Below are 24753 nucleotides of genomic sequence, written 5' to 3'. Positions count from 1 at the left end.
TGGACCCAGTACTTCCAAGAATCAGGAGAGCTGGGTTTGTTTCCAGAGGGCTTGTTCCCACGCAGTCTCCAGCACACTGCCCTGGCCCAGGCTGCATGTTGTGAGCAGAGCATTTCAATTTCCAGCTCTGCCTATAGGGAAATGAAGGAGCACGTGTTTTAGGACCTACTACTTCTTCTTGCAGAGGTCACACCAGTTCAGTGAGAACTGGCTTTGGCTTCCCATGACACAGCAATCCAAGGGGAAAAAATATGTGAATCCTGGGTTAAATGAGTAATGTGAAATGCAGATGTGTCACTCTGCCTTGCCCTGCTGTCTTCAAGGACAGTGCTGAGCCTTGTCCTGCTGTTGACATGGGTCTTGCATTATTCCCCGAAAGTGTCAAAAGAGGAAGGCAAGCTGCACTTTTTGGGTCCCTCCACACAGGGAGTGTACAGTGCCCCACCCCTTGACTTCCCCAGCATCCCTCCCTCCTTGTCCCTTTCATCCCTCACAACCAGTCTCCTTGTTTTGTCTTCCTTCAGCCCAATCCTATATGCAAACAAGAGAGAGAACTGGGAGTGGGTATAATTTTCCTTCTGAATTTTGCTCTTGATTCTTCTCTATCCATTGAGTGCAACCTCATGTTAGGGAATTTTCCTGCTGGCTCTGCTGCAAGCAGGCAGTAGAGTAGGAGGGGACACTTTACTCATCAGCTCTCATTGGCTTAATTTGTGATGCCAGCCCTTGCAGTCACATCTGTGAGTACTGCAAGAGAGTGGGAAATCCACTCAGACAGTTGTATTGCTGTATGTGCATAGTGCACCCTAGGAGTAGTGTTTTCCTCAGGCTTTTTCTCACTTAAAACCCTTATGTCTTTTTCTTAAACATCTTTCCTCCTGCCCTACTTCATGTCACAAGAATGAAAAAGTTAAAAATCACCATTAAGGGTTTTACAGGTAATTGCTTATTTTTATTATATCCTGCAGGCAGAGATTAAAAGTTAAAAGGAAAGATATACCAAATTGGAGTTCTGCCTGAGAGGGTTTCCTTCATGATGAAGCATTCTGGCTCTAGCAAGTTCTTCAGCCAAATTTCATTTGCCAGCCTTCATTTCAGAATGTGACCAGTTAATACTGGAAGAAAATGTGGCCTTTAATTCTTCCTCTTAGGTTTTTCCCTGTTGGCTTTCAAACCAACAAGGTTTCTGAAATGTTGAGATGCAGGTGTTTATGTGTTTCCTTCCAGGGAGTGACCAATGGCAGGAGTGCAAGTCCTCAAATGAGTGCAAGGTGATCATGTTTTACAGTAGAAACCTCCCTTGGGGAAAAAACCCAACACAACAATTCAATTTTAAAAAGAAAGTAAAAGAGCTTGAAGCAACAGTGAAATATTCTTTGCTCCCTTTTTGTTCATTCAAAAATTTCTTCTTGGTTGATGCACTGAAAATTACATTTTCTGAAGTAATAATGCACAAATTGTGTTGTAGCAGAAGCCAAATACTGTTGTTCCAAACAAAAGGTTGTTTGTACAACCTGTGTACTGAAGCATGCCAGGAAGCGTGCCAGGAAGGAGCAGTGACACTCCAGATGCCATGCTTTGCCAGCCCTCCCATTTTCAGGTTTTTTAAATTACAAAGTTTATTTTATGTTTTGGATGGAATAACACAGATCCAGATCCAACAAACAGCCTATCTTCAGTGGCATATAAATTGTTCTTAATTTTCTGGAACAGGTTAATTTCATTTAGGTAAGGAAAGGCAAAAAAAGCAGGCTTTTCGGGATGCTGCCAAATGGAAGATTAAGTCAGCATCAATTCCATTAGGGAATTGTTTTATCTATGTTGGCTAACACAATTTCAGCCTTTTTGTCTTACTTTTTTTGTTTTCCTTGGGTCACAGTTTAGGTAATCCACAATCTCACTGCTGTATTGCAGTATTACATAGTGGTTGCTCTGCTTAAAACCAGGTTTACTGCCCTCTTAAATTTTTTTAAGCATATTTTGTTTAGTTTTATTTTTTCCTGGCAACTTTTTCTTCTTCTGCAAATGTAATTTTCTTTGAAAACTTGTTTCTGAGACTGTGCAATCCTCATCGTTGGAGGCTACTGCAGAACATGCCTGCAACATAGAAGTTGCCTCTATTAATTGTGCATGTATATGTGTCCATTATTATTCAGTGCCAGCTTTGAGTTTCCTTTCTGGAAACCCGTTCCTGGTCTCTGTGGTGTATTTGCTTAAGGTTGATTTGGAGGTGTTTGTTTTCCTCATTTTAGTTTCCTATGACAGAGGATTGGAGCCTCATGGACGGAGACTCGGGTGACAGTGGAAGTCTAATGACTGATGGAGACTTTTCACCTTTGGAATATTTCTGACATGTCTGTCTTTTGAGGATTCTTTACTAATTTCCTGATCTTGGATTTTGCAAGTTCTACCAAGAAACATGTATGCTGGCTATTTTCCTGTCCTTTGCTAGTGTTTCTGAAGCACTTATGAGAAAAGTGATGGTTTAGAGGAGACTTCTGCTAATAACTTCTTGCCCATAATGAATTTTCGTCTTCTAACCTGAGATGTTGAAGATGAGTTTATGTCGCTTGAAGCCAGCAGCAATCTCTCAATAGCATTGTGATTTTCTTGGTCTTCAGCATCATTTGTAGAGAAGATGATTTAAATGTTGGTCATCAAAATGAAACTAATTTTTGCATAGGCTGGTTCTGCTTTTTGTTAAGTAAGACCCGGTGGAAGATGTGTAAGCAATAGGAGCCTGAAGAGGAAACCAAGGCTGGACCTCAGTTCTTAGTCTCTGGGAACAGGGAATTAATTTTGGTCTCTGGTTACAGAGAGGGAATTTTCTGCAGGCTGTGTGACCTCCTCTGTTCCAGCACGGGCATAAATGAAACAAGGAATGCTCATAGTTCACCCATGAGTTGCATCACTGCTTTCTCAGATGCTGACCTGCAAGGCCATAGGCAGATTCTAATCTGTTCCAGGAGGACAACAGAGTGGTTGTGATTTGGATACTTTGGACATGCAATGGACCTTTCAAATTATCCCCTAAAAATCAGCTGGTGAGGTTTTTCTGGAAGGGATCATCAGGTGCTTCGCAAACTGGCACAGTTTGCAGGCATGGAAGTGTTGACAGTCCAGGAATGGACTGTGACCATATTCAGTTGCATCCAGCTTAGAGCATGAAAGATTCTCAAGTCAAGTGGAAGCTGCAGAGTAACTGCTGGTTACAGTAGTTCAGGTTAGGGTTAGTCAAGGGCTCTTCTGATTCAGATCACTGCTGTGAATTCCATGTTAACCCTCCTACCTCTATCCTTTCCCGGGGCCAACAGCTCCATCACTGCACCTCCAGCAGCAAAATGTGCCTCTGCTACCATGGTGGGGGAATGACTCAATATAGTTGTGTGGGAAGAGAAGTTGCATGCTACTCATGTAAAATGTGGAACATTGAGGGGAATGCCAGGACTGGTAAACAAGGATGTGCTTCTGCCAGTTTTATCCCACTTCTTTTGGTAGTTCTTGAATATTGCGAGCTCCTGAGCCTGCTATGCACAGGGTTGTTCAGAATGAAGTGTTCAGTGTGGAGAACTACCCAAGAGCCAGAAGGTGAGCATGTCAGAAATATTTTAATTTCTATTTTGCCTTCCAGTGAATGACATCCTTGTTCTTTTAGACATCAGTGTATCCAAGGGAGGCAGATCTTCTGCTGGCAGAGGCAGCAGCTTGCATGCTATGTGGCAATTAACTAGGAAAGTCTTTGCTTGAAACAAGAATGTGTCTCTCATTCATCCTTACGTTCAGTTTTCCAATGAGATTAGCTCTGACTAATTAAATGCAGAATTACATAGTGCAATCACCTCCTGCCCTCTAAAGAAAGAGAGAATAAAACCTGTCAGCACTGTACCCTCCTGCTGTGGGATAATCTGGAGCTGGCTGGCTGGTTATGTACTTAATTTGTTTGGTTTGTCAGTGTTTATTTTGGGCCTGATGGAAGCAAAATCATCCCATCCCTTCAGGAAATCAGCATCCTTCTGGCAAAATGTATAGCTTTGCTTGCAGGATACTTTTCAGCCCTGAGAATTCCCTGTGGCTGCTGTGGTACTTCTTCAAAATCAACTTCAGGTATGACTTGTGTAAGCCTTGTGCAGTCCTGTTCCCTCCTGGCAATACCAGCAGCTTTCATGGGTGAGACCAGTGCCTGGTGGTAAAGAGAATTTGAGAGTGCTGATACATGGTGATGGGTATGGCCTTGACCTGTCTGGAGAGAAGGAAGCACACGCCTGTCAGCATCCTCCATGTTGAGTACTTACATATTATAGAGGAATATTGGAACACCAAGTGAACAACAGTAAAATTCAGTCTGTTAAGATTTATTGGAGGATTTAAGCTGATACCAGATTAACATATTCATAGGGTTTTAGGAACTGCTTGGGTATTAACAGTTACCTTTTAATCTGAAAACTTTGCAAGGGTCTCCTGTCTCTTCTGCACTAATGACTCATTCTGTCTTTATAAGAGGCTGAATTTCTTTACATGGTGTTTTGAGACTAAATATGAAAGCAGGAAAATGGGCCTTAATTTTAACAAGTTCCCATTTGGTTTAACAGCTGCTGTGAGATCTGTCTTGTCTTTTCAGCTGTATTTGCCACTTTGGCAGTGTGTTTCTGGCTGTCAGAGTCATACAGAGTTCTAATGAAGTGCAACACTTTTTTTTTCTTTTCCCCACAGCCGTTATTTGTCATTTGATAAAACTCTGCCTTGTGAGAGTTTTATTCCTAAATAAATGATAAAAGGACAGCTAGTATTAGAAAGCAGTGCTGGCATGAGAGTTTCTGCTTTGTTGCTAACATAGAAGAAGCCATTGCTGTCCTTTTAAAGGATGTGTTATGTGGCTGAATTTGGGAAAGACTTTCAATTCCGAAGGGAACCAAGGCGGCCTCTTCCCCTCTTCTGCCCTTTGGTGCTGTCCTGTCCTAGTTAGCAGTGAAACTCCACGCCCTGCACTCCCAGTGCCAGGACACTGACTCCTTGCAGTTGCTGCAGGTTTGTTTTCCATTGTGGTGCTGTAAATGCTCTGTGTTTCTTCACTGTCCTCCCAGATGAAGGCTCTGACTTCCTGAGTCAGCAGACATTGGCCTAGCTCCTTGGGGTTCATTTTCCTCCCCTGGAGCCAGGGAGATGTAGCCGTCAGTGCTGGGTGACGTGATAGCCTGTACATGGTGTGTCCCTGGGGAGGCTCTTGGGTGGTTTGAACTGGAGAGTTTGCTATAAGAGCTGGGCTCTGTTATTTTGTGTAAATCTCTTATTGAAACTGCAAATCCTGGTTCCTGCTAGCTCTGACGTTACAAATAACCTCCTGATTCCTTAGAGTGTATACAGATCTTGACTGAGCTATTTGAGTGTTAGACACTCCACATGGTTGTGCAATGGTGGTCCTGCCTAGGCTGAAGATGATTCCCGTGCTCTCAGAGGTGTTTCTTTGGCTGCCTAAATGAATGTACAACCAACACTCGTGTGCTCCTGTGCCTGACAGGGACATACACACCGTAGCACACCATGCTGCTAGCTCAGCTTGGGAAGCAGAGTGTTTGCTGGACTCCACTCATTAATAAGCAAAGCAGGAGATTTTTTGACAGAATCTCTGCAAAGATCTTTGCAGTGAATGCTAAGCTTGCCTTACATCTCATTATCCTCTCCGTGTTTCTAGCAACTTGATTTTAGGGCTCCCTATGAAGGAGAAGGTGGACAACATGCTGTGAGTTTTCATTGCCTACCTTGATGTGTCTGTGCTACACTGCAGCTGAGGACTAGAAACTCTCATCCTTTCTAACCCTGTCAAATCAACCCCCTCTCAGGAAAGTATTTTTAATAATATGTGATATTCCAACTACCCTTAAGATTTCACTATGATTTATGACATCAGTGTTTGTGACAAGCATTTCTCATTAGAAGACTCCGTATGAAGCCCATGCTTTGTTTCTTCCTTAAATCTTCTCTTTACTTTGGACTTAGTTCATAAACAAAATTACTTTATAGATGACAGATAACAACATGGGATTTCAGAAATTAAATGAAAAATAGCAGGGAATCCTACTAAGGAGAAGAAATGGAGGGTCACAAATGGCTCTGAAGAGACTTGAAGGCAAGAATTAATAACTTATGCTTAATAAATGACATCTCTTTAAAAATGCTGTTGTTAGATAGAGCAGTATAGAAGTGGAAAAGAGGGCTTTTCAGAAATTGCATAGAGAGAGATACTTTTCTTTTAGGAATTTGGACCATTTCTCTTGTCTTTGGAGAGGAAGGCAAATGAAAGTGTGACCTATAAAACTGATAAAAATTCTAACACTTCAGGAGCAAAAGGAAGTATAAAAGCTGTAGGTCTTCCTCCATATTGCCCCTGCCTGAGGGGAGATGTCACACTGGCTGAGGGTGCTGTTGAGTTATTCCTTTGTTTCTGAGCTTACTCAACTAGCACATGCCTAAAGCACTTGTAGCAAGCGGAGTAGAATGTAGCTTGACTTTGAATAAGGGCAATGTCTATCTAGAAATCATGGAATCATAGATTCAGTAAGGTTGGAAAAGACCTCTAAGATCATCAAGTCAAACCGTTACCCCAGCACTGCATGCTCTTGTTTAAACCATGTTCACAGGTGCCATATCCACACACTTTCTGAACACTTCAAAGGACGGTGAATTCAACACTTCCCTAGGCAGCCTGTTCCAAGTGAAGAAATGCTCCTTCTTATCGTTAATTTTTAGGAGGAGATGCAGTTATTGAGGGGAGTGGTCAACCAGCCTCCCAAGGTCCCTTTCCCTCTGTTGTGACTGATGGTTTCATAGTCAAACCCTTAGCTATACAAACAATGAACGGGGGAGCAGAGTCTCCCTTAAGAACCGCCAGCTGACTTAAAAGGTCCACTTGGGGTTAGCATTTAAAATGTTGCATGCAACCCTCTCCAAGCCTCCCTGCTTCCTGATGGGAGTAAAATCACATGTTACCACTTTGAAGTATGGTATTGTGAATAAGTAGCTTCACAGAGTAGAAATCTCTGTGATTGATTCTTGCTGAATAAAGTTTATTAGAGAGAAAAAAGTAAAGAGAGAAAAGTTTTAAGGGGCACTGAAAGCACCATCACTTAATGGTGATTATGCAACTCTAAAAGTAGGCCTGCCCTTATCACTGCAGAGGAGAGAGTAGGACTCGGGGGTATTTCAGGATTAGGCAATTGAGCTAAGTACGTCAGAGTTTCTTTGGCTTATGTGGATGGCCTTTTTTCAGCATCTTTTATTCTTTCTGTGCCTTTTTTTTTTTTCCTGAGGGCAAAACACTGTGTAAGAGCAGAATCCGGTGATGCTCTTGTGCTGGAAGCTGTCAATAGCAGGAGTGTTGCCAACCTCATCAATTATTACGCACAAGTGTGAGATCTGCCTTTGAATGTGTGTATTGCTGCCTACAAGTCTGACTACTTACTTGCAAAGATTCCTCCAGTCACTTAGGTGTCATAGTCCCATGGAGTCTTCCTCACCTTAAGTCCAGATGGATACTATCCACCATTACACTTGCATTGGGATCAGTGTTTGAGTACACCCACTTGAATCACTTGTTCACGCAGACTTGTGTTGGAATGTGTTTACTGTGGATTCTACTGCAAAAGTGTAGTTTCTCTGTTAATAGACCCACACATTGCGTCTCAAAGATGATTAAGTTTAATAAGTCATTAGGAATAAAACAGAAGCAGATGCCATCCAGCAATGCATTTGGGATTCCCTAGCCTAAATTTCTCGTATGATTGATCTTTTCTTGTACCTCTTCCTGTACCCAGCCTTGACATGAGTCCTGTAAACCCTGTGGAATATCTGGAGTGAAGCTTTTGATGAAGTTCTGGGAAACACTGTGTTTTGTAGTTCTTTCTGGGAAAATGAGGGCATGAGAGTTTTTTTTTCCCCAGTATCATTATAATTCTTACTGAATCAACTTTAACTGTTTACATTGGACCTTTGTCAGTGTAATTGTATCAGAGTCCCTAAAGTGTTTCCAGGTGGAAGTACCCCTCTATTTCCAATGGGATTAGTAAATAGTTATGGATTAACCAGGAGGTTCAGAACAGATTATCTGTTATTTTCTATTCTCCTACTTGTACTACTTCTCTCACATTTCACATAGTCTTGATGAAACCATCAACCTTGTCTCTCTTTCTTTGCCAGTCTGTACTGTAAGGAATATTACTCCTCTTCCTAGCAGATTGTGAAGGCTGGATTAACAGTAATTCAGGTAGTTTGATTTTTTTCCTTACCATTGGGCTGGATGCTGGGTTTGGAGGACTGACTATGGACAGGCTTGTAAGTAGCTTCCCCCAGTCATTTCCTGTCCTTCATGGTACCATTTCTCTCCCAGCCTCATCCTCATCCTCACTGCCTGTGCATGCTATGGCTGTACCTGCTTCATTGCCAGTTTCAGTGTGAGGCCACAGGAGAGAAACATCTGAGCTGTATGGAATTCTGTGGTCTAAATCTGCCCCAGAGGTGTTTTTTTGTATAACCTGCTTTTGTAACTCTGGCCACCAAATTTTTGAAAAAACTGTGTTATGGCCACCAGAAAGAAAGCTGTACAATTGCAGCACAGCACTGTAAGGCATACCAGGACTGTGCTGTAGCCCACAACGAGGCTATCACCTTGGAGATAATTTCAGTCTAAATTATGTTTCTTTTTCCTAACACTAGTGGCAACTGCTGTGCAGAAGCAGAATAAATATCCTACGCTGATTATCACCTTGCCTTAACACCCAAGCCTTCATTTACATAACCTGTAATTGGTTCAGTACTTAACTAGCACTACTTAACAGAAGTTGAGCAGAGAGGAGCTAGTTTGTTACAGTGATTTGTGAAAAGGCCATTTATGAGAAATCTGATAGGTGCTCTGCATACCAAGGTGTGTTGGCCCCTGCCCATGAGTCAGGACCAGCGAGGTCTTAGCTTGGCCAGTGAATTCCTCACCCCAAGTCCAAATGAAGGAGAGACCTGCTATGATTTAGGAAGGCATCCAGCCATTGACTGATCAGATCATGGGGAGCAAACTTGGTGCATCAGATAGGAAGCCCCACCAAGTAGATTAAGTGTGGAGAATATCCAAGGAGAGAGAGAGAGAGAGAGAGAGAGAGAGAGAGAGAGAGAGAGAGAGAGAGAGAGAGAGAGAGAGAGAGAGAGAGAGAGAGAGAGAGAGAGAGAGAGAGAGAGAGAGAGAGAGAGAGAGAGAGAGTAAAGATGGAGAGAAGCAAGTCTGCTTTCTTCCATTGCCTGCCAGCCACATTTTTAGCCTGTTTACTCAACACATTGTTTATAGCAAAGAGGCAAAGGATGCTGTGCTATTACACTGAGGATAGATTTAAGGCAAATCTAACATGTACAAAAGGGGACTTCTAGGGTACATGAAAGGCAACTCTGTTAGGGCAGACTGCAGTGTTCGTTAGCCTGTGAGCAAGGCAACTTTCTGGTCTAAGTTCTGCATCTCACAGCTCTCTACATGATGGCTCTCTTCCTTACATCCCTGTATTCCCCTTTCTTTGACACCTGCTTGCAGGACAGTTTTTCTTCATTAATAAACCTGAGATTTGCACTGTAATACTCAGGGAAGTGCAGACTGGTACAACTTCAGTTTCATGCTTTTCTAGACAGCTTGCATGGGTAGCAGACTGAAAGCCTGCTTGCACTGTGTTTGTTTCAGACTTTCCCTGTCTATGTGAGATCAGATTCTGGTTCAAGGAATAGCATTTGTTTACCCTCTTCAGGACAGATGAGAAAAGAATTTCGGCCAAATGGTCTGTATGGCATGGACTAATCTGTCTTGGCAGAGGAGAACTGAATTCATGAAGTTCCTGAGGAGGCAAGATCAGCTGGGCAAGGAAACAGCTCCCACACCAACCCAAAGTAGGGAAAGCAGATAACCTTCCTCTGGCATAGGAGCCCATCCCTGCCTCCCTGAGCTGAGGATGCTCAGAGCACAGCTACTCTGCCTTAGCATGTGTACCCAGCATATCTCTGTTCTTAGCTCAAGCTCTTCTATTATTACCCCTCTAATTATTGATTTAGGCTTAGTTATTTCACACTTTGATGACCTTTTTTATCTAAAAAATACCTCTATCTTTGTATTGCAGGTGACTTTTTATGTTAGTCTCTTGTTCTTGTTGGACAGAGTGCTAGAGGAGATACAGATGCCAGGATCAGCGTGTGTTAGGGGTCAGTTAGATCGGCCTGTTAGAGGCTGGATTCGGGGCAGCATTTTGTGTTGTGATGGTCTGTGCCCAGACTGAGCTTTTTCTTTATGCACTAAGCTCAACTTGCTCTCCTCTGAAGTTGGGTTCTGTACAATACTACTTTTTTTCAACTCTGAATCTTTAAAAAGGTTATTAAGGTCTGCCTTGAAAATGGCATCTGAATTTGGTATTATGGAGTCTAATGCAGCCCCAAAGTGAACCTGTTTGTGTACACAAACAACCCTTTCAAAAGGGCCTTTAACCCTTCCTAGGAAAGCTGTCTGCTTGTAGTCTCCCCCTCTTTGCCTTGGAGTCCTCACCTCATTCAACTTCTTCCATCCATTCTAAGGCTTAATCAACAGACCTGCCACAGTCTGAAAAGGCGTTGCCTCTAACAGACTTAAACAAGATTTGGTTCAGAATAACTTAAAGACTAAATGTCCTTCACTGATAGAAACATTTTTGTCTAGTAACTTTTTTTTAGTAGCTTCATCAGTTCCATATACAATTTAAAAGAGGCACAAGGGAAAAAACCACCTCCTATTCCCACCAGCTAATCAGAAAGTGCTGGGACTGAAGAGAACCTCATCCCTGAGATGGCAGGGCTGGGATGTCAAGATAAGCTGTTAATTGTGGTGGGGTGACATCTGCTCCTTTGCAATGGATGTCTGTGGTGTAGTGACTGGTGCTGTCACTAAGGTTTAGTCAACAAACCGTGCTGGTGAGGCACAGGGAGGAGCAGGAGCAGCTTCTGGGCTAAGTTGTGGTGGTTCAGCACTCAGACAATATTTTTACTAATAAAACCAACTGTGTGTTCACATCAGCCTGACCACTTCCTAGGAGTTTGTTGCTTACACTCAGCTCCTTTCCAGGCGAGGAACACAGTTTGATCAGCACCAATTGCAAAAAAGCATTATTAAGTCTATTAAGCCTGAATTCACAGATTTTTTTTTTCTGGAATAGTAACAGATGGCAAATGGTGGCAGTGCAGCTGCTGGGTCTGGGAGAGGATGGATGTTCGTTTGTGATTTCAATGAATGCTGGCAATAATTCATATTTATATTTATACAGGGCCTTTCCTCTTTCAAAGCACTTTACAAACCAGGTGATAAATAATGGGCTTGGAGTTCACATGGGCTGGTAGAGCTTGCCTTTGTGCCCATGTGGCCATTGTGGGAGGGTAAACATAAGGGCAGTGGCCTGCACTCCCTACACAGCCTGGATGGGAATTAGACAACTTCTTAAAATCACATAGTGCCACTCCACATGGATTTCAGACAGAAAAGGAAACATCTGGAATTTGGAGGGTGGCCCTGGTATCTGAGGTGTCAAGTGTGGATTTAGGTACCTGGACTCACTCTCCTATGGCTGCAGGGGTATTTGTTTAGACTCTTCCCAGAGACCACTGTCCCCCACAAGAAGCTGCCTTAGGGAGTTTGTGGCCATCAGCCATGGTGTCCTTGCAGAGTCAGACACTGCAGCCAGTGCCACACAGGCTCAGCTGGCGCTGACAGAGGTGCTCAGTGCACACTGGAGGGTGGCCCCAAGGACCTCCTGCCTGTGACACTTGCTCTCCATCAGCCTTGTTGGGATGTGCTGTGAAGGCAGGCCATGTTTCCAGGCCCATCTTTAGTACAACAATTCAGAAGTGATACAGGAAAGAACCAAGATTTTAAGTGTATTGGCTCTCTATCTCACAGCTTTACTGCAGGCAATGAGTTTGGTGGATATAACAGTGAAATGTCAGGAGTCTGGGGCACATAACCAGAAGGGGCACTTTTTAGCTCTTTTTTTGTATTTATTAAGAGCTGAATCAAGACCACCACTTACTCCTGCTCCATTACTAGCAGATTTAATGTCTGTAATTGCATCCAGGAAAAACATCACACTAACAAAAGCTAAGTTTAGAAATCCAGCAGAATTGCAGCATTGTGGTTTTCTCTCATGCAAAGGGTCAGAATTTTCAGGAAAACACAGGAAGAAGTCATTAAAAGACACTTAAATGAACAGAAAATGGTATTTTTAGAAATTTGAAAATTGTTGGAGGTGGGTAAAATGTCAACTTTATGGCATTCCCCCTTTCTTTATATTATATTCAGATCATCTTTTCAGAAAGATGTGCCTAAACTAAGCAAGACCTGTTAGGATTAGTGGGTAGTAATGGGAAAACTTGCCAAATGGTGTTTCTTTGAGATGGTCTGAAAATTTGTTTTTGTTTATAAAATATCTAGAACTTTGAAAGTGGAGAAGTCCCTCTGCACTGGTACCAAAAGAGGGCTGGCCACTTTTTAAGGGTTCAGAATAATTTTTATTCGTTCAAAAATGAAAATCGATCTACCATCTGCGCCATAGCAAGAGAAAAATGCTTTCCTTTACTTTGTTTCCACTGTAATGGTAAGTGATGTAAGGAAAGATATGAAATCATGCAAACAGGGTTGGTCTCTAATTTCCAGCCCATTTCCACAGAGGTCTGAGCTCAGCTAGGGCTGTGAATCTTGGTAGCCTTTGCCAAATGAAAGTTATGATCTCTGGGGTGTGAGCACTGCCAACCAGGGTCCTTCATTGCATTCAATCAGAGCAGCTGAAGGCATGGCTCAAGTATGGTTTTGGCAGCAACACAATTAAAAGTTCATGACCTAAAAGTAAGTTTGGAATCCAGTAATCCAGTCTTTCACCTGGCAATGTAAGCAATTATTTAGCCATCAGCCAAAATAACATATGGTGCATAACAAAGCAAATGTCATTGAAGCACTGAAAGCTGATCCTTTCTTCTCCAGTAAATACTGGGAGTTTTTTTGGCTTCTCCTGGAAGAAAGTCTCTCACAGGTCCAGAGGAAAAGGCAACTTTGACAACTGTTGCGAGGTGCTGATGAGAAGGCTCATGAAGCTGGTGGTCATGGTTCCAAAGTGATGCCAAAGTGCCTGTCACAGGAAGGCAGAGGAGGAGGAGGAGAGTTCGTTTGCAGACTGCCTCCTGCACTGCTTTGGCCTTGCTCCTGTGCATCTGCAGGGCTGGCACAAGGCAGGGAGCAGCTCTAAGTGTCCCCAGTTTTCCCATAGGGAAAGATGCCAGCAAACAAGGTAATGGTAAGTCTAGAGCATACTGCTGTTCTCTGGCTTCACTGTTGTTCTGGGCAATCTCAAAGGACTATTTTCAGGAAGAAGTTAAATTATTCTTGAGTTTTATGGATTTTTTTAGGACCTTCATGATGTCCTTAAATTGGATATTTCCATGTTCTCTAATCTTACATCCTAAGGATGTTGTGGGTTGGCAATACCTCCTGTCCTTTGTGTTATTACCCTCTGTATCATTTATGCAGCACAGTCAGGATTTGAGAGCAGCTGGCAGCCCAACTGCACTGTCTGTTTAACTGCAGGAAACCACGCTTTATCCCCCTCTGAATCCTAATGGAGTAATGATAACAGATAATTAATTGAATGCCTTTTCCTTTCTTCTGTTTATTCCTCTCTTTGAACAGACTCCCTAAATACAAAAATAAAATACTCAATTAAAATTTTTGGATTAATGAATTGAACAACAAATCATTTTTTTTTGCCTGTTGCCTAGATCTCAGGAAGTTTCTCTGATTTTCACTTATGCTCCCCTGTCAAACATACTCAGTTGTCAAAATGGGTAAGTACACACTGGGCTGTCATATGAGCATGTCAGATGTGTTAGTGCTTATCAGAGTGGTGGAAAGAGATGACAACAGTCTGGGATTCCTCCTGTGCCATTGTGTGTGATGGTCACAGTGCCCTGGAAGCTCAGAGCTTGCATGGAGCAGTGCCATGGGTCACAGTCCTCTACAGAAGGATGGTTCTTAATGCACTTTGATGGGGTAAATATTGTCTACCCTGGAAATGACCCTTTAGAGTTGGTGATAAAAGAAATGCCTGTCAGAGTGAGGTCTGCAGGGTCAGCATTGCTCAACACCGCAGCATTGTTACCAATTTAAATTACAGCAGTACAAAATCAATATGATTGCATGTGGTCAATGGTATCTTTATGTTATAAAAGGACGAAAATTGATCTGAAAGTGTTTTTTTATGAACTGCCACTTAGTTTGCAGAACTGAGCACACACTTCAGATCTGCAGGCTCGAGGTTAGTGCCCACACAAGCAATCACACAGCAAGTGGCAGGTAAAAACAAACAGGAAAAGGAGGCTATCAGGGCTAATAAAGAGTCTTGTTGCATGCTGAATAAAGCTCTTTATGACTTATCTTTTTGCTTGGGGCAAATAGTACATTTTGTTTCTGTTTTGCAGTGAGCATAAGCTTTGGAAGGTTAAACAGAGAGTATTAGATTATGGTAAGTGGTCATCAGAGGCTTGCTTTACAGTCATGCCCTGTTAAATTGTTTACTGAACTTCGTTATATATATCTCTCTGAGGTTGATGTGTGTCTTACCTCCAGTTTATCTGGAATACATGAGTCTGTTGACTTTTTCATAAAACCTGAATAAACAAGCATGAAGTTTAAGATTCTCTTTATTATAAGCTGTGACTTATAATAAAATTATAATAGTAAAATGGCACTGCAAACACACCAGTCACACCAGTAAACTTTTAGCATTATGTCGTTCTGTATTTTAGCATGTTTTTCTCAGCATAGGTTTTTGGACCTGTTTTTCTACAGCTGTCCATTATTCTGGCAGCAGCTGGACAGATGCCAGGGTTTGATCTCATTGCTGGGAAGAGGTTGGAACTGCAAGGTGACTGTCAGGCAGTGAGCCCCATGGCACTCATGACAAGCGTCATGCTCATGCTTGTCACTTGCTGCCTCTGAGGCTGTTATATGTGGTTTTGTTTGCCTCAAAATGCTGTGCTGGGCACTGTATGTTTGGGAGCAACTTGAATCCCTACACAGTGGCTGGGAGGAAGGGGCAGCCTGGACAGCAGGCTCAGTCAGAGCTGGACTGTTACCAGATGAGCAGAAGCTGATGCACACGAGTGTGTCTCTGCTTTGGAGCAAATCCTGTCATTAGGACAATTCAGTTTCACATTGGGTTTACACAGTAACAGTACTGACTTCAAGTTGCATTAAGCATCAATGTCTTGTTGACCTGAAGGAAACAGTTCTGTAGTTCTGTAATAATTTAGTAAGGGATGGAAGTGTAAGAGAGTTTTTTATGGATAACAGAGAAACAAGAGGTTTGTGTGCTTGCTTTGGACATTTTGAGATGTAGATAAAGAGACAATTTAAAAAAATGTTTTACCTCCTTTCCCCTCCCTTCTTGCGTTTTAACCCCTCTTCTAGGTTCAGGATACCTAAGTCACAGCCTGTAAAGGACAGCCCACAGCTGCTGTGTGGGAACAGTAGGGAGAGGCTGGATCTCTGCAACTGGAGTTTGAGCACCAAGGGATTTCCAACAGCCTCTTGAGGCAGACAGGGCCAGTGACCCTGGTGTTTCTACAGCAATGCTCAGTTAATCTCTGTGGAATGAAAGTCAGGTGCTGTTGGGGCAGCCTGCCAGTGAAGACCTTTACATATGTGCTTTATTGATCTGCAGAATTCATTGAGGTATTTCCACATTTTTAGAACCAGAGCTTGATAATAAGTCCTCAGATAAGCTGTGTTGTTGGATAATCCAGGCAAAGTAAGAGGCAGGGCCAGGGAACTGCTGGAGTACAAGAACAGACTGGGAGTGAACAGAAATAGATTTATGGGAGAGAGGGAGCTCAAAGAGAGGAGTACTAGGGTAGAAGCTGTTCTGGGATAAATTCCCATTTGTATTATTTGCACATGCCTATAAGTTGCTCTGCAGCTGGGCTTCAGGTTGTTCTGGTGTGGGTTTTTTTCCCCAAGCAACTGTGGATTACACTGTGAGCAGAGTTTCATACCTCTATAATCTATAGCTTTCTGTTGGATTTCTGTAATGTAAAAGGATTTATAGTTTCTCTGAAAATGTGGCCAAGTCTGTATTACCAGTATCCATGTGTCAGACTTGCTTTTCTCCACTTTTTCTGCCTCTTCAAGTATGACTCTATATCTGGGGGATGGAGCACAGTGGCACACAAACTAGTTTATACTAAGTAGAGGTTAAAAAAGGAACGGAAAATGTGAAAGCTAATAAGGAAATATAGTCACATGTCAAAAAAGATAAAAAGATACATCTGAAAATAGTGTCACAGAAGCAGATGAATGTAAATTGGAGATAAAGTCCTGATGGTATTATTTATGGGCAAGACTCCTTTGTTTTATCATGGAAAAATGTAAAAAAACCCCCCAAAACAGTAACAAAAATCATTGGCAGGATACTGGTTTTCACCTTCCCTAAAAGACACACATTAGATGGCTTCCTATTCTGAAGTGTCCTTGAGAATGAGGGTCTGATCTCATCCTCCAGAGGGAAAGACATGAGCTGTTGGCCACAGGGCTCAGTACACAGTGGTCTCATAGCAAACCAGGGATTGTGAGGGCAAAACAACATTTAACTCAAGTTACTCTTACTTTATTCATTAGCCAATAGCACAAAGCACCAGTGCATGGCCTGGTAACCTGTGCATGGGGACTGGTGGTGCCACCTTGACCATACTGGGCTGATCCCCAAGTGGGAGAGACATCCTGGGAGATTTGATGTGGTTGTTGTGAAGGACACCCATGGCAATGGCTTTCCCACCAGACACTCCAAGATCTTTGTTATGGGCAAAGCCAGCCCATAGAGACACAGGGTGCAGGCTGGGTCCAGCCTTTCTCCCAGTGGTTCAGTCACAGATGAGCACCATTAGAAAACTGAAATCTTTTATTAAGATTTTATTTTTAATTATTATTATTTAATTTTTGAAAAACTACAATTCGGGGGCCATTGTGGTATATGGGTCCATGTGCAGAGAGAAGGAGAAGGAGGGTGTGGAAGGTGTGGGATGGAGGGACACCCCTTGGCAGAGTGCCAGGATGCTCAGCCCCATCCCTTGGATGGAGCCTCCTGTGGCATGTTCTGCTTTAGTGGCATGTGATGTGGTCCCTCTTTTCAGCACTCTAGGCAGTAAAATACACTGATTTTTATGTCTGAGCCAGCAGTACCTGTTGTATGGTTCTGACCTTCCCTGGTTTTTTCACTAGAAGAAAATTATGAAGCTGAGGAAATTCCCAAATAAAGTGAAAGATGGGTTTCTTTCTGTGAAATAGGACTGAGTGAACCTTTCTGACCATGTTTTCTGGCACTCAGCACTGTGGCCATGCCATAGGTGTGCCAGGTGACAGGAGAAATGAGACTGCAGGGTGAAAGCACAGAGCAGAGCAGGGAAGGTTTCCTCACCAAGTGGAGGAGATTATTCTTTCCTTGATAAAACCATCTAATTTTCACCCTGCTGGAGTAACATGCAGTGAAGTCATGTCAAAATAATACACACAAGACTGTGCTCTTGGATTGAATCCAAACTACGAAGTCCCTCCTGTGAATATGATTTTTATAGATTTTTTTCCCTTACATTTTTTACTTCCACCCAACTATTCAAGTCAGTGAAGAAAGACCAGTGGAGACTGCTTATTTTTCCCAGCAGCTGGCAATGATGTGAGACTAAGAATTTTCCCTATAGTATTACTAAGCTTTGGTTTAAATCCACTGATGTGCTGTCTTAAGTAGGAAATATTCAGCTTTGTTTTGCTTTTGCCTGATTCAGGACTGGGTGCTGAATGTGACTCTTGCATCCCCAACATAGACAGAGGCTTGCCTGTGTAATATAAATGTGTATTCAAATGAAAAAGGAGACTCGTGGTCCCATCATTGGAGTCTGTCTCCAGCATCCTCTGGAAGTCTCCTAAATTAGGTTGCTGATACCTCTCTATCTCTGTTTTTTTGTCTTGAAAATTGTTTGCAAAAGCTTCCCAAAAGAAAATTGTGGTGCTAGGGACACATTTTGTTGAAGTGCATATTTTGATAGAATGAAGAAAAGTTTTGCTGCAGAAGAGCATTCCATTTCTCTGGTGCCTGCAGCATGGCAAAACCTGACCACAGGTGGTTCTGCCCTTGACAGTGGCTTAAATGGAGTTAATTATATGGGGACCAGGTTCAGTGGCTGCATTTTAAAGAGCTCTCAGTAAGCTATTAAATCAGCAAGAAAGCAGCACTGAGGCCCAGCAGCCGCAGAAGTTGTGTGCTGTAGTAAACCTCTATATGTAAAATTTCTCTCTGAAAAGATTTCAGCACTTCACATGACCTCTGCTAATACTTATTTTTAAGTGCCACTGTGGCAGCTGCCTCAGCTCCACACTGCCGGGGGCTGTTCTCAAGTCTGGACTGTTTTCCGGTCAGCGTGAAATGGCCTGATATGAACTGTTGACTTGTCCTGATAGTTTTTGTTGGCACAAACATAGCAATGAGCCAACTGCAATGGCAATGTGACCATGCTTTCTGACAGCCCTTGGGTGTATTTCCAAGTGCTAAAGCCAGTGACCTAGCTGAACTGAGATCTAAGAGAGTCCTTTCATGGATACTACAGAAAAATACCTGCATTTAGTGATTTTTTTTAATATATGTAATGTAGTAGACAGCAGGATATGAGGGTTTGAAGAGGAGGTGTGGGTGTGAACAGTTGCCTGTGTCATATGGGGGCACAGGTGTTAACACCTTAAATGTGTTAGACATAGCCTCTACTGTATATACATACTCTATATATTTATATAGATCTACGGTCTAGTAATCTTTTTCTTCATGCCACTGCAGACACACCTGAAAGTAGCAGAGTTAGGAAAATCAACTACTTTTTCTAGTGTGCTGTCCTCTAACTGAAGTGTTTAGCTCCTGCTGAAATGATAGTCTGTCTGGTAATCAGAATGCTGAATATTGACAGATGTCCTTTTCAACATTATAACTGGTCCTGTAGTTAAACCAGTTCCCACAAGACCTCAAGGCCCTTTCCTTAATACAATCCTCTACACTGACTGACAGGCTGAACAGAAAGGCTTTTTGCTTGCCTAAAAATACACCAAACTCATCAAATGAGAAGTAAGTGCTGATAGGAGGTCACTGGTCACCCGGGTCATTGGAAGCTGCTCCACAGTGGAGCTGACAGGTGTTGTCCTATGCAATGTGCTATTTTCAAGTCAGCAAGGCTTTAATTATTTTATACTTGCACAGACTCAACTCTCTTTGTTTTAGAGCCTAAATGAATAACCTGCAGCATGTACTCTGCAGAGGTGGCTGACTGCAGCTTATTAATCACATTCTCTGCACAGGCCAAGGCAGCTGAAAGAGTGATTGACCTTCCATATTGCATTGGACAACTTCAATATTGAAGGAACAGGAAATACTCCAAATAAGATAAGCATATCAAGGCTGGCCACACCATGGCTCCTGGAAGAACACACACTTATTAGGATGAATGTTGCAGTAATTCTGGTGAAAATATACCTGCTCACATGCAAAAGGACAAAAAGACCTTTCCTGTGCAAGTCGTGTCAGTGAAACAAATAAACACTGAAACATAACCTGCCTGCCATACTCCTTTGGCCCGTGACGGACAAGGAGAGCTAAATCCTTCTTTCCAATGCACCTTAGAGGACCACAGATACCTGACCCACAGCAATAGCCAAATTAAGAGTAGTACTTCCAATTTGAAATATTCCTAAGAGGAAACATGCAGGTTAATCGTGCCTAGTTACTTTCCATTGCTGTCACCCGTAGAGCAAAATCTTATTTTTCTAGGGTTTCAAATTACAGATGGAGACTAGAGTGAAGCCTGAAAGAAGAGTTACACCTGAAGAGTTCTGAGTTGCAAGTTGTCTCTCTGGTCCTATGCTAACCTCTCACCATCTCTTCTTTTTTTAGGCAACATCTTTGTCGTCAGTTTGTCCGTTGCAGACCTTGTGGTTGCAGTTTATCCATACCCTCTGATCTTGAGTGCCATATTCCATAATGGATGGACTATGGGAAATGTCCACTGCCAGATAAGTGGGTTCCTGATGGGCTTAAGTGTCATCGGGTCCATTTTCAACATCACGGCAATTGCAATCAACCGCTATTGCTACATCTGCCACAGCCTTAGGTACGATAAGCTCTTCAACCTGAAGAACACCTGCTGCTATCTCTGCCTGACCTGGATACTCACAGTGGTGGCAATTGTGCCAAACTTCTTTGTTGGTTCCTTGCAGTATGACCCCCGAATTTACTCCTGCACCTTTGCCCAGACAGTGAGTACATCATACACCATCACGGTGGTGGTGGTCCACTTCATCGTCCCACTGTCTGTTGTGACGTTTTGCTACCTACGGATCTGGATTTTAGTGATTCAAGTCAAACACCGGGTGAGACAAGACTGCAAACAGAAGCTCAGAGCAGCTGACATACGGAACTTCTTGACTATGTTTGTGGTTTTTGTCCTTTTTGCTGTTTGCTGGGGACCATTAAACTTTATTGGACTTGCTGTTTCAATTAATCCTTCAAAAGTGCAGCCACATATTCCAGAATGGCTTTTCGTCCTGAGCTATTTTATGGCCTATTTTAACAGCTGCCTCAATGCTGTGATCTATGGGCTTCTTAACCAGAATTTTCGGAAGGAGTACAAAAGGATATTACTGACTTTGTGGACTCCCAGGTTGCTGTTCATCGATGTGTCCAAGGGCGGGACAGAAGGGATGAAAAGCAAGCATTCTCCAGCCATAACAACCAACAACAACCACGCTGAAATACACTTATGAATCAGGACATACTATTTATTCCGGATTATGGTTGTATATGTAATATATAAGAGCCTTGCACAGCTGGTGTTGCCTGGCCCCTTATGCAAGGAAGGAGTCTGCTACCTTTCATGCTTAGCTTATTGCTGTGGCATAAAGGCTTTGAGTAAGGAATGTCAGAATGAAAAGGACTGATGTTTTATTTCTTTTTCATATGCCATCTCTCACTGTGTGCCTCATTAATTGGTTTGGTTGCTTTTGCCACAAGCATGCCAATACCCAAAAAGGGAAGCGTTCAGAGGGCACAGAGAAATGCAGTTATGCTTGAAATACAACCTTCAAGAAACAGCAAAATTGCCATTTATTACACACAAACCTTTCTCCTCTCCCTCTGAATTCTATTTTTCTAGCATTAACTTAACCCAGACTATATCAAATGAAGTTGAAACTGCATGGCTTTCTACCCTTTAGTTAGGTAAGGGCTGTCTTAGCCAACAGGTGTATGTATGGGCATGGTGACTTCCTCTGTGTGTGTGTACATTTTCCTTTTTCTGTCCTCTTAAGGTTTAGAAGTGAGCCTGCGCTAGATGCAAGGCAGGCAGAAGCCAGACCAGTGAGTGTCTGATGCACTCATTTTAATTGAATATCTACAGATATTAAGCACCCTTGCACTCTCCTTTCCAGGCCATGAGTAAGAATATAACATATGACATAATCTAATTGCAGGAAGATACTTGGAGCCTGATTCTAATTTAGGCAGTATCCTGTCATGGCCAGCATTCATTCCAAATGTCTTTCAGAAGTCACTGCTACATGAACATCATAAAAAAAAATGAACATAGCAGAGTCCCATCTGTGTAATGCAGATGCCAGCTTTTAGGTTACAGTAACATTTACACTTGTAGAAAAAGGGAGAAGGGGAAGACAAGGTTTGTTCCAAAAATCCCTCCTTTAGCCCACCACAGAACATGAATTTGCTGTGGGAAGAAAAAGTGGAGATCTTGTCCTGCTTTCTTCATGTACAAAACTGTAATTAAGTCATGGAGCAGGGAGATGAAAGCTACTTAAGTATAATTATGCATCAGTTCTGTTAAAGCCTGAACTGTGCTATCTGTGTCTTTGGAAACAATGTCCTGAAGTGCTTGTGAGTCCAGTGTTACATTAGAAACAAGCACGTTGGCAAAGATAAGACTGTTTCTTTAATGGAGTGTGTGTGATGGCAGGTGTCTGTAAATACGATGACTTTGTCTTCCTAGCTTCATTGTGAATTCATCTCTTTATGGTTTTAAATATGTGTATACTGCTTTGAAACTGTCCCATAAAATCAACAGGTAAAACTCCCCTGGTGAACTCTACCTTCAGGCTAGCATGGCTGAGTTAATGCAGGTGAATGTGTGGCACAGGGGGGAGCAGAGCTGGTCTGGGCCCCTAAGGAGGACAGTGGACAGCCCTGCCCCTGGCTGAAGACATCAGACTTTTCTCTTTGGTTCTAGTCAAAGCAGGACTCATTCCCAGGGCTGAACCCTGAAACATCGAGACCAGACTTTGCAGTAGCGTGTTGACACCTGGAGATGGAGGTACGTGGGATTTCCCAAAGCCCTGAGCAGGCTGTGTGAAGATATCAAGGCATTTCTGCATTGCTTGCTTAAAGCACCTTGCTGCTGAATGTTCCTTCTGCTGATTTTTGGGGGAAGGAGATGTTGAGAGAAATTAAGCCCCTTTATGAAGTGGGCCAGAAAACTTTGTGTGGAGTGTTGCCTCCATAAGTTTTGCAGTGTGCCTGCTGCCATGTGGGGAAGGTCCCTGCAGTACCAGGGGGGTCCCTGCATTTGTAGAGTGTCCTGGCACTCTATGACAGTTCAAACTTGAACATCTCTGCCACTTCAGATGATTGTTGTTTTAAAATGCACTGCAGCCAGCCTCCCATAATAGGAATCAAACTGAGTTCTGTTTTGGCCTCTTAATATGCCTGAGCATGGCCAAATAAAGGTATTTTGACCCTCAGAAATAACGTGGTTTGTTCGCCTTCCAGAGAAACCACTCTGGATGAATTCACACCATTCCATGCAAGCAAAATAGTTTTGAGTTAAACTTGGATAAGAAAAGCACTGAGGAATCCATAACTGCAGGGAGTGCTTGTCCCATTGCGCCAGGGAGATGTCCCGTGTTCCGTGACTAGTCTTCAAAGTCATTTGCAATTAGCCACAACATTGTTAGTTAAACTCACATTAGCAAATAATTTGAAGCATCTAGCGCCAAGCAAAACGTACTCCTTTACGACAATCATGAAGAATCTTGTGCAGGTTTGCCAAATATCTCAAATACCCCAAAACTGGGGTTTCATCTTATGAATCCTTGTCTTTTTACCCAAATGTTCAATGAAGGCAATGTGGGAATTTTTTTATTTCTTTGAGCTTGTATTTGCACTATTTCTTATTCAGGCTCCAAAGTAACAGCCAGCAAGTATTTGAACCAAACCAAGTCCAAAGAAGTCCTGAACAGGCAAGCTGTGAGAGTCCCTGCTACACCTGGGGAAGGGGAGGAGCAGGAGGGTGATAAGTCATCTCTCCAGGACTCACAGTCACTGCTGAACTATGCAAAATGATGGGGGGATCTGCTTGTCTTCTGCTGTAGCGTCAGAGCCCAACTCCTGTCCAGGTCTCTGCAGGGCACAGGCTCAGTCCCTACTGCACTGGGGTGCATCTGAGCAGCTCCCTGAATGTGCAGACCCTGCTGTCACTGCAGACTGGGGAGGGGTCTGTGGTGGGCACTGGCCGTCTGACAGCACAGAGAGCCCTGACACGACCTGTTCAGAAGGGCTCTGGGTGGCCCAGTGAGGGTACCCAGAGCTGGGCTGATGCAGCTGCCATGGCTGGAGTCCTGAGCTCAGTCCTGCTGGAGCTGAGGTTTGCAATAGGAACCATGAAAAGCAGGGAGCATGGCCTTGAATGCTGTGCCATTTGCTAGCACTTTGATAGAGGTAGCGCTTAGGATAGGATAGAGTTTTATATTGACTCATTTTAAAACTACCCAAGCAGCTCCTTAATTTTATGTTAAGAAATGGTTAACAGGGTACAGAGAATTTATTTTTCTTAACATTTGTTTACAGAAAAAGAGAAGTGTGTTATAACTGGGAATCTTGAGTGGTGTCACAGTTTTCCTGTGGGAATCTAGCTTTAATTCAAATTTGAGATTTCAATGAGATTACACAGCTTAAATCATGCTCTGCCAATTCCATCTGTTGCACACCTGACCTTAAGTCTCATTGAGGTCTCACATAAAGTTTCAAATCACTTGCTCTGGATTTGATCTGGTGCTGTTGAATACCTATTCTAGCCCCAAACTCTAAAATTGTTGTAGTGGAAACTTATGGAGAGGCAGTATTGCTGTGAAAGAAGATGATTCTCTTGCCACAAAGAAATATTTTTGGATATTAGTAATGAATGTTGTTTAATCTATTTAAGAAGAATGTAACCAATATATTTATATATAAATGTGTATTGCATATGCTGTTTCCATTTTACTGTTTAATTAAGAATCCTCCAGTATACTTTCCTATTGCTATTTTTGTTCATGAATAGATTCATTTACATTACTAGTTAAAACTGTAATAAATCTGCCATTGGACTGCTTATTGATATTTTTTCCACTTGCAGTTATTTTTTAATAAATATTTGGAACAGCTTGTGTTTTGTTGACTCCCAGAAAGCAAAGCGAATTGACAGATATAATTGAGTTCAGATATAACTCAGCTGCCCAACTTAGACCAGGAAGTGAATGACCCAGAGCATCAGAGACATGTCCTTGGATTCATGTGTTTTCTTGCACCTGTGGTGAGCCAGCTGCCTGCTGCACTCTGGCCTTCCTCCTCAGGGAAGAAATTGTCTCCATACTGCTGT

At 42.6% G+C, this 24753-nt stretch overlaps 1 protein-coding gene across 2 annotated transcripts in view; it reads left to right on the top strand.

Moving 5' to 3' along the window:
* Positions 1-24539, top strand: part of GPR50 (G protein-coupled receptor 50) — a 46703-nt gene extending 22164 nt beyond the window's left edge. Inside the window, exons 1-2 of one of the 2 annotated variants that reach the window (XM_071569484.1) lie at positions 13809-13869; positions 20007-24539. In XM_071569484.1, the coding sequence (XP_071425585.1) occupies positions 13833-13869; positions 20007-20875 (906 nt within the window). In that variant the 5' untranslated portion in view covers positions 13809-13832 and the 3' untranslated portion in view covers positions 20876-24539. Of the gene's footprint in view, positions 1-13808; positions 13870-20006 lie in introns of those variants that run through there. The other variant, XM_071569485.1, reaches the window with a different exon arrangement.
* The last annotated feature ends 214 nt before the right edge of the window (positions 24540-24753 follow it).

Source organism: Pithys albifrons, chromosome 14 (assembly GCF_047495875.1).
Source record: "Pithys albifrons albifrons isolate INPA30051 chromosome 14, PitAlb_v1, whole genome shotgun sequence".
Taxonomy (NCBI): Eukaryota; Metazoa; Chordata; class Aves; order Passeriformes; family Thamnophilidae; genus Pithys; species Pithys albifrons.
This window is presented reverse-complemented; position numbering and strand designations above follow the sequence as displayed.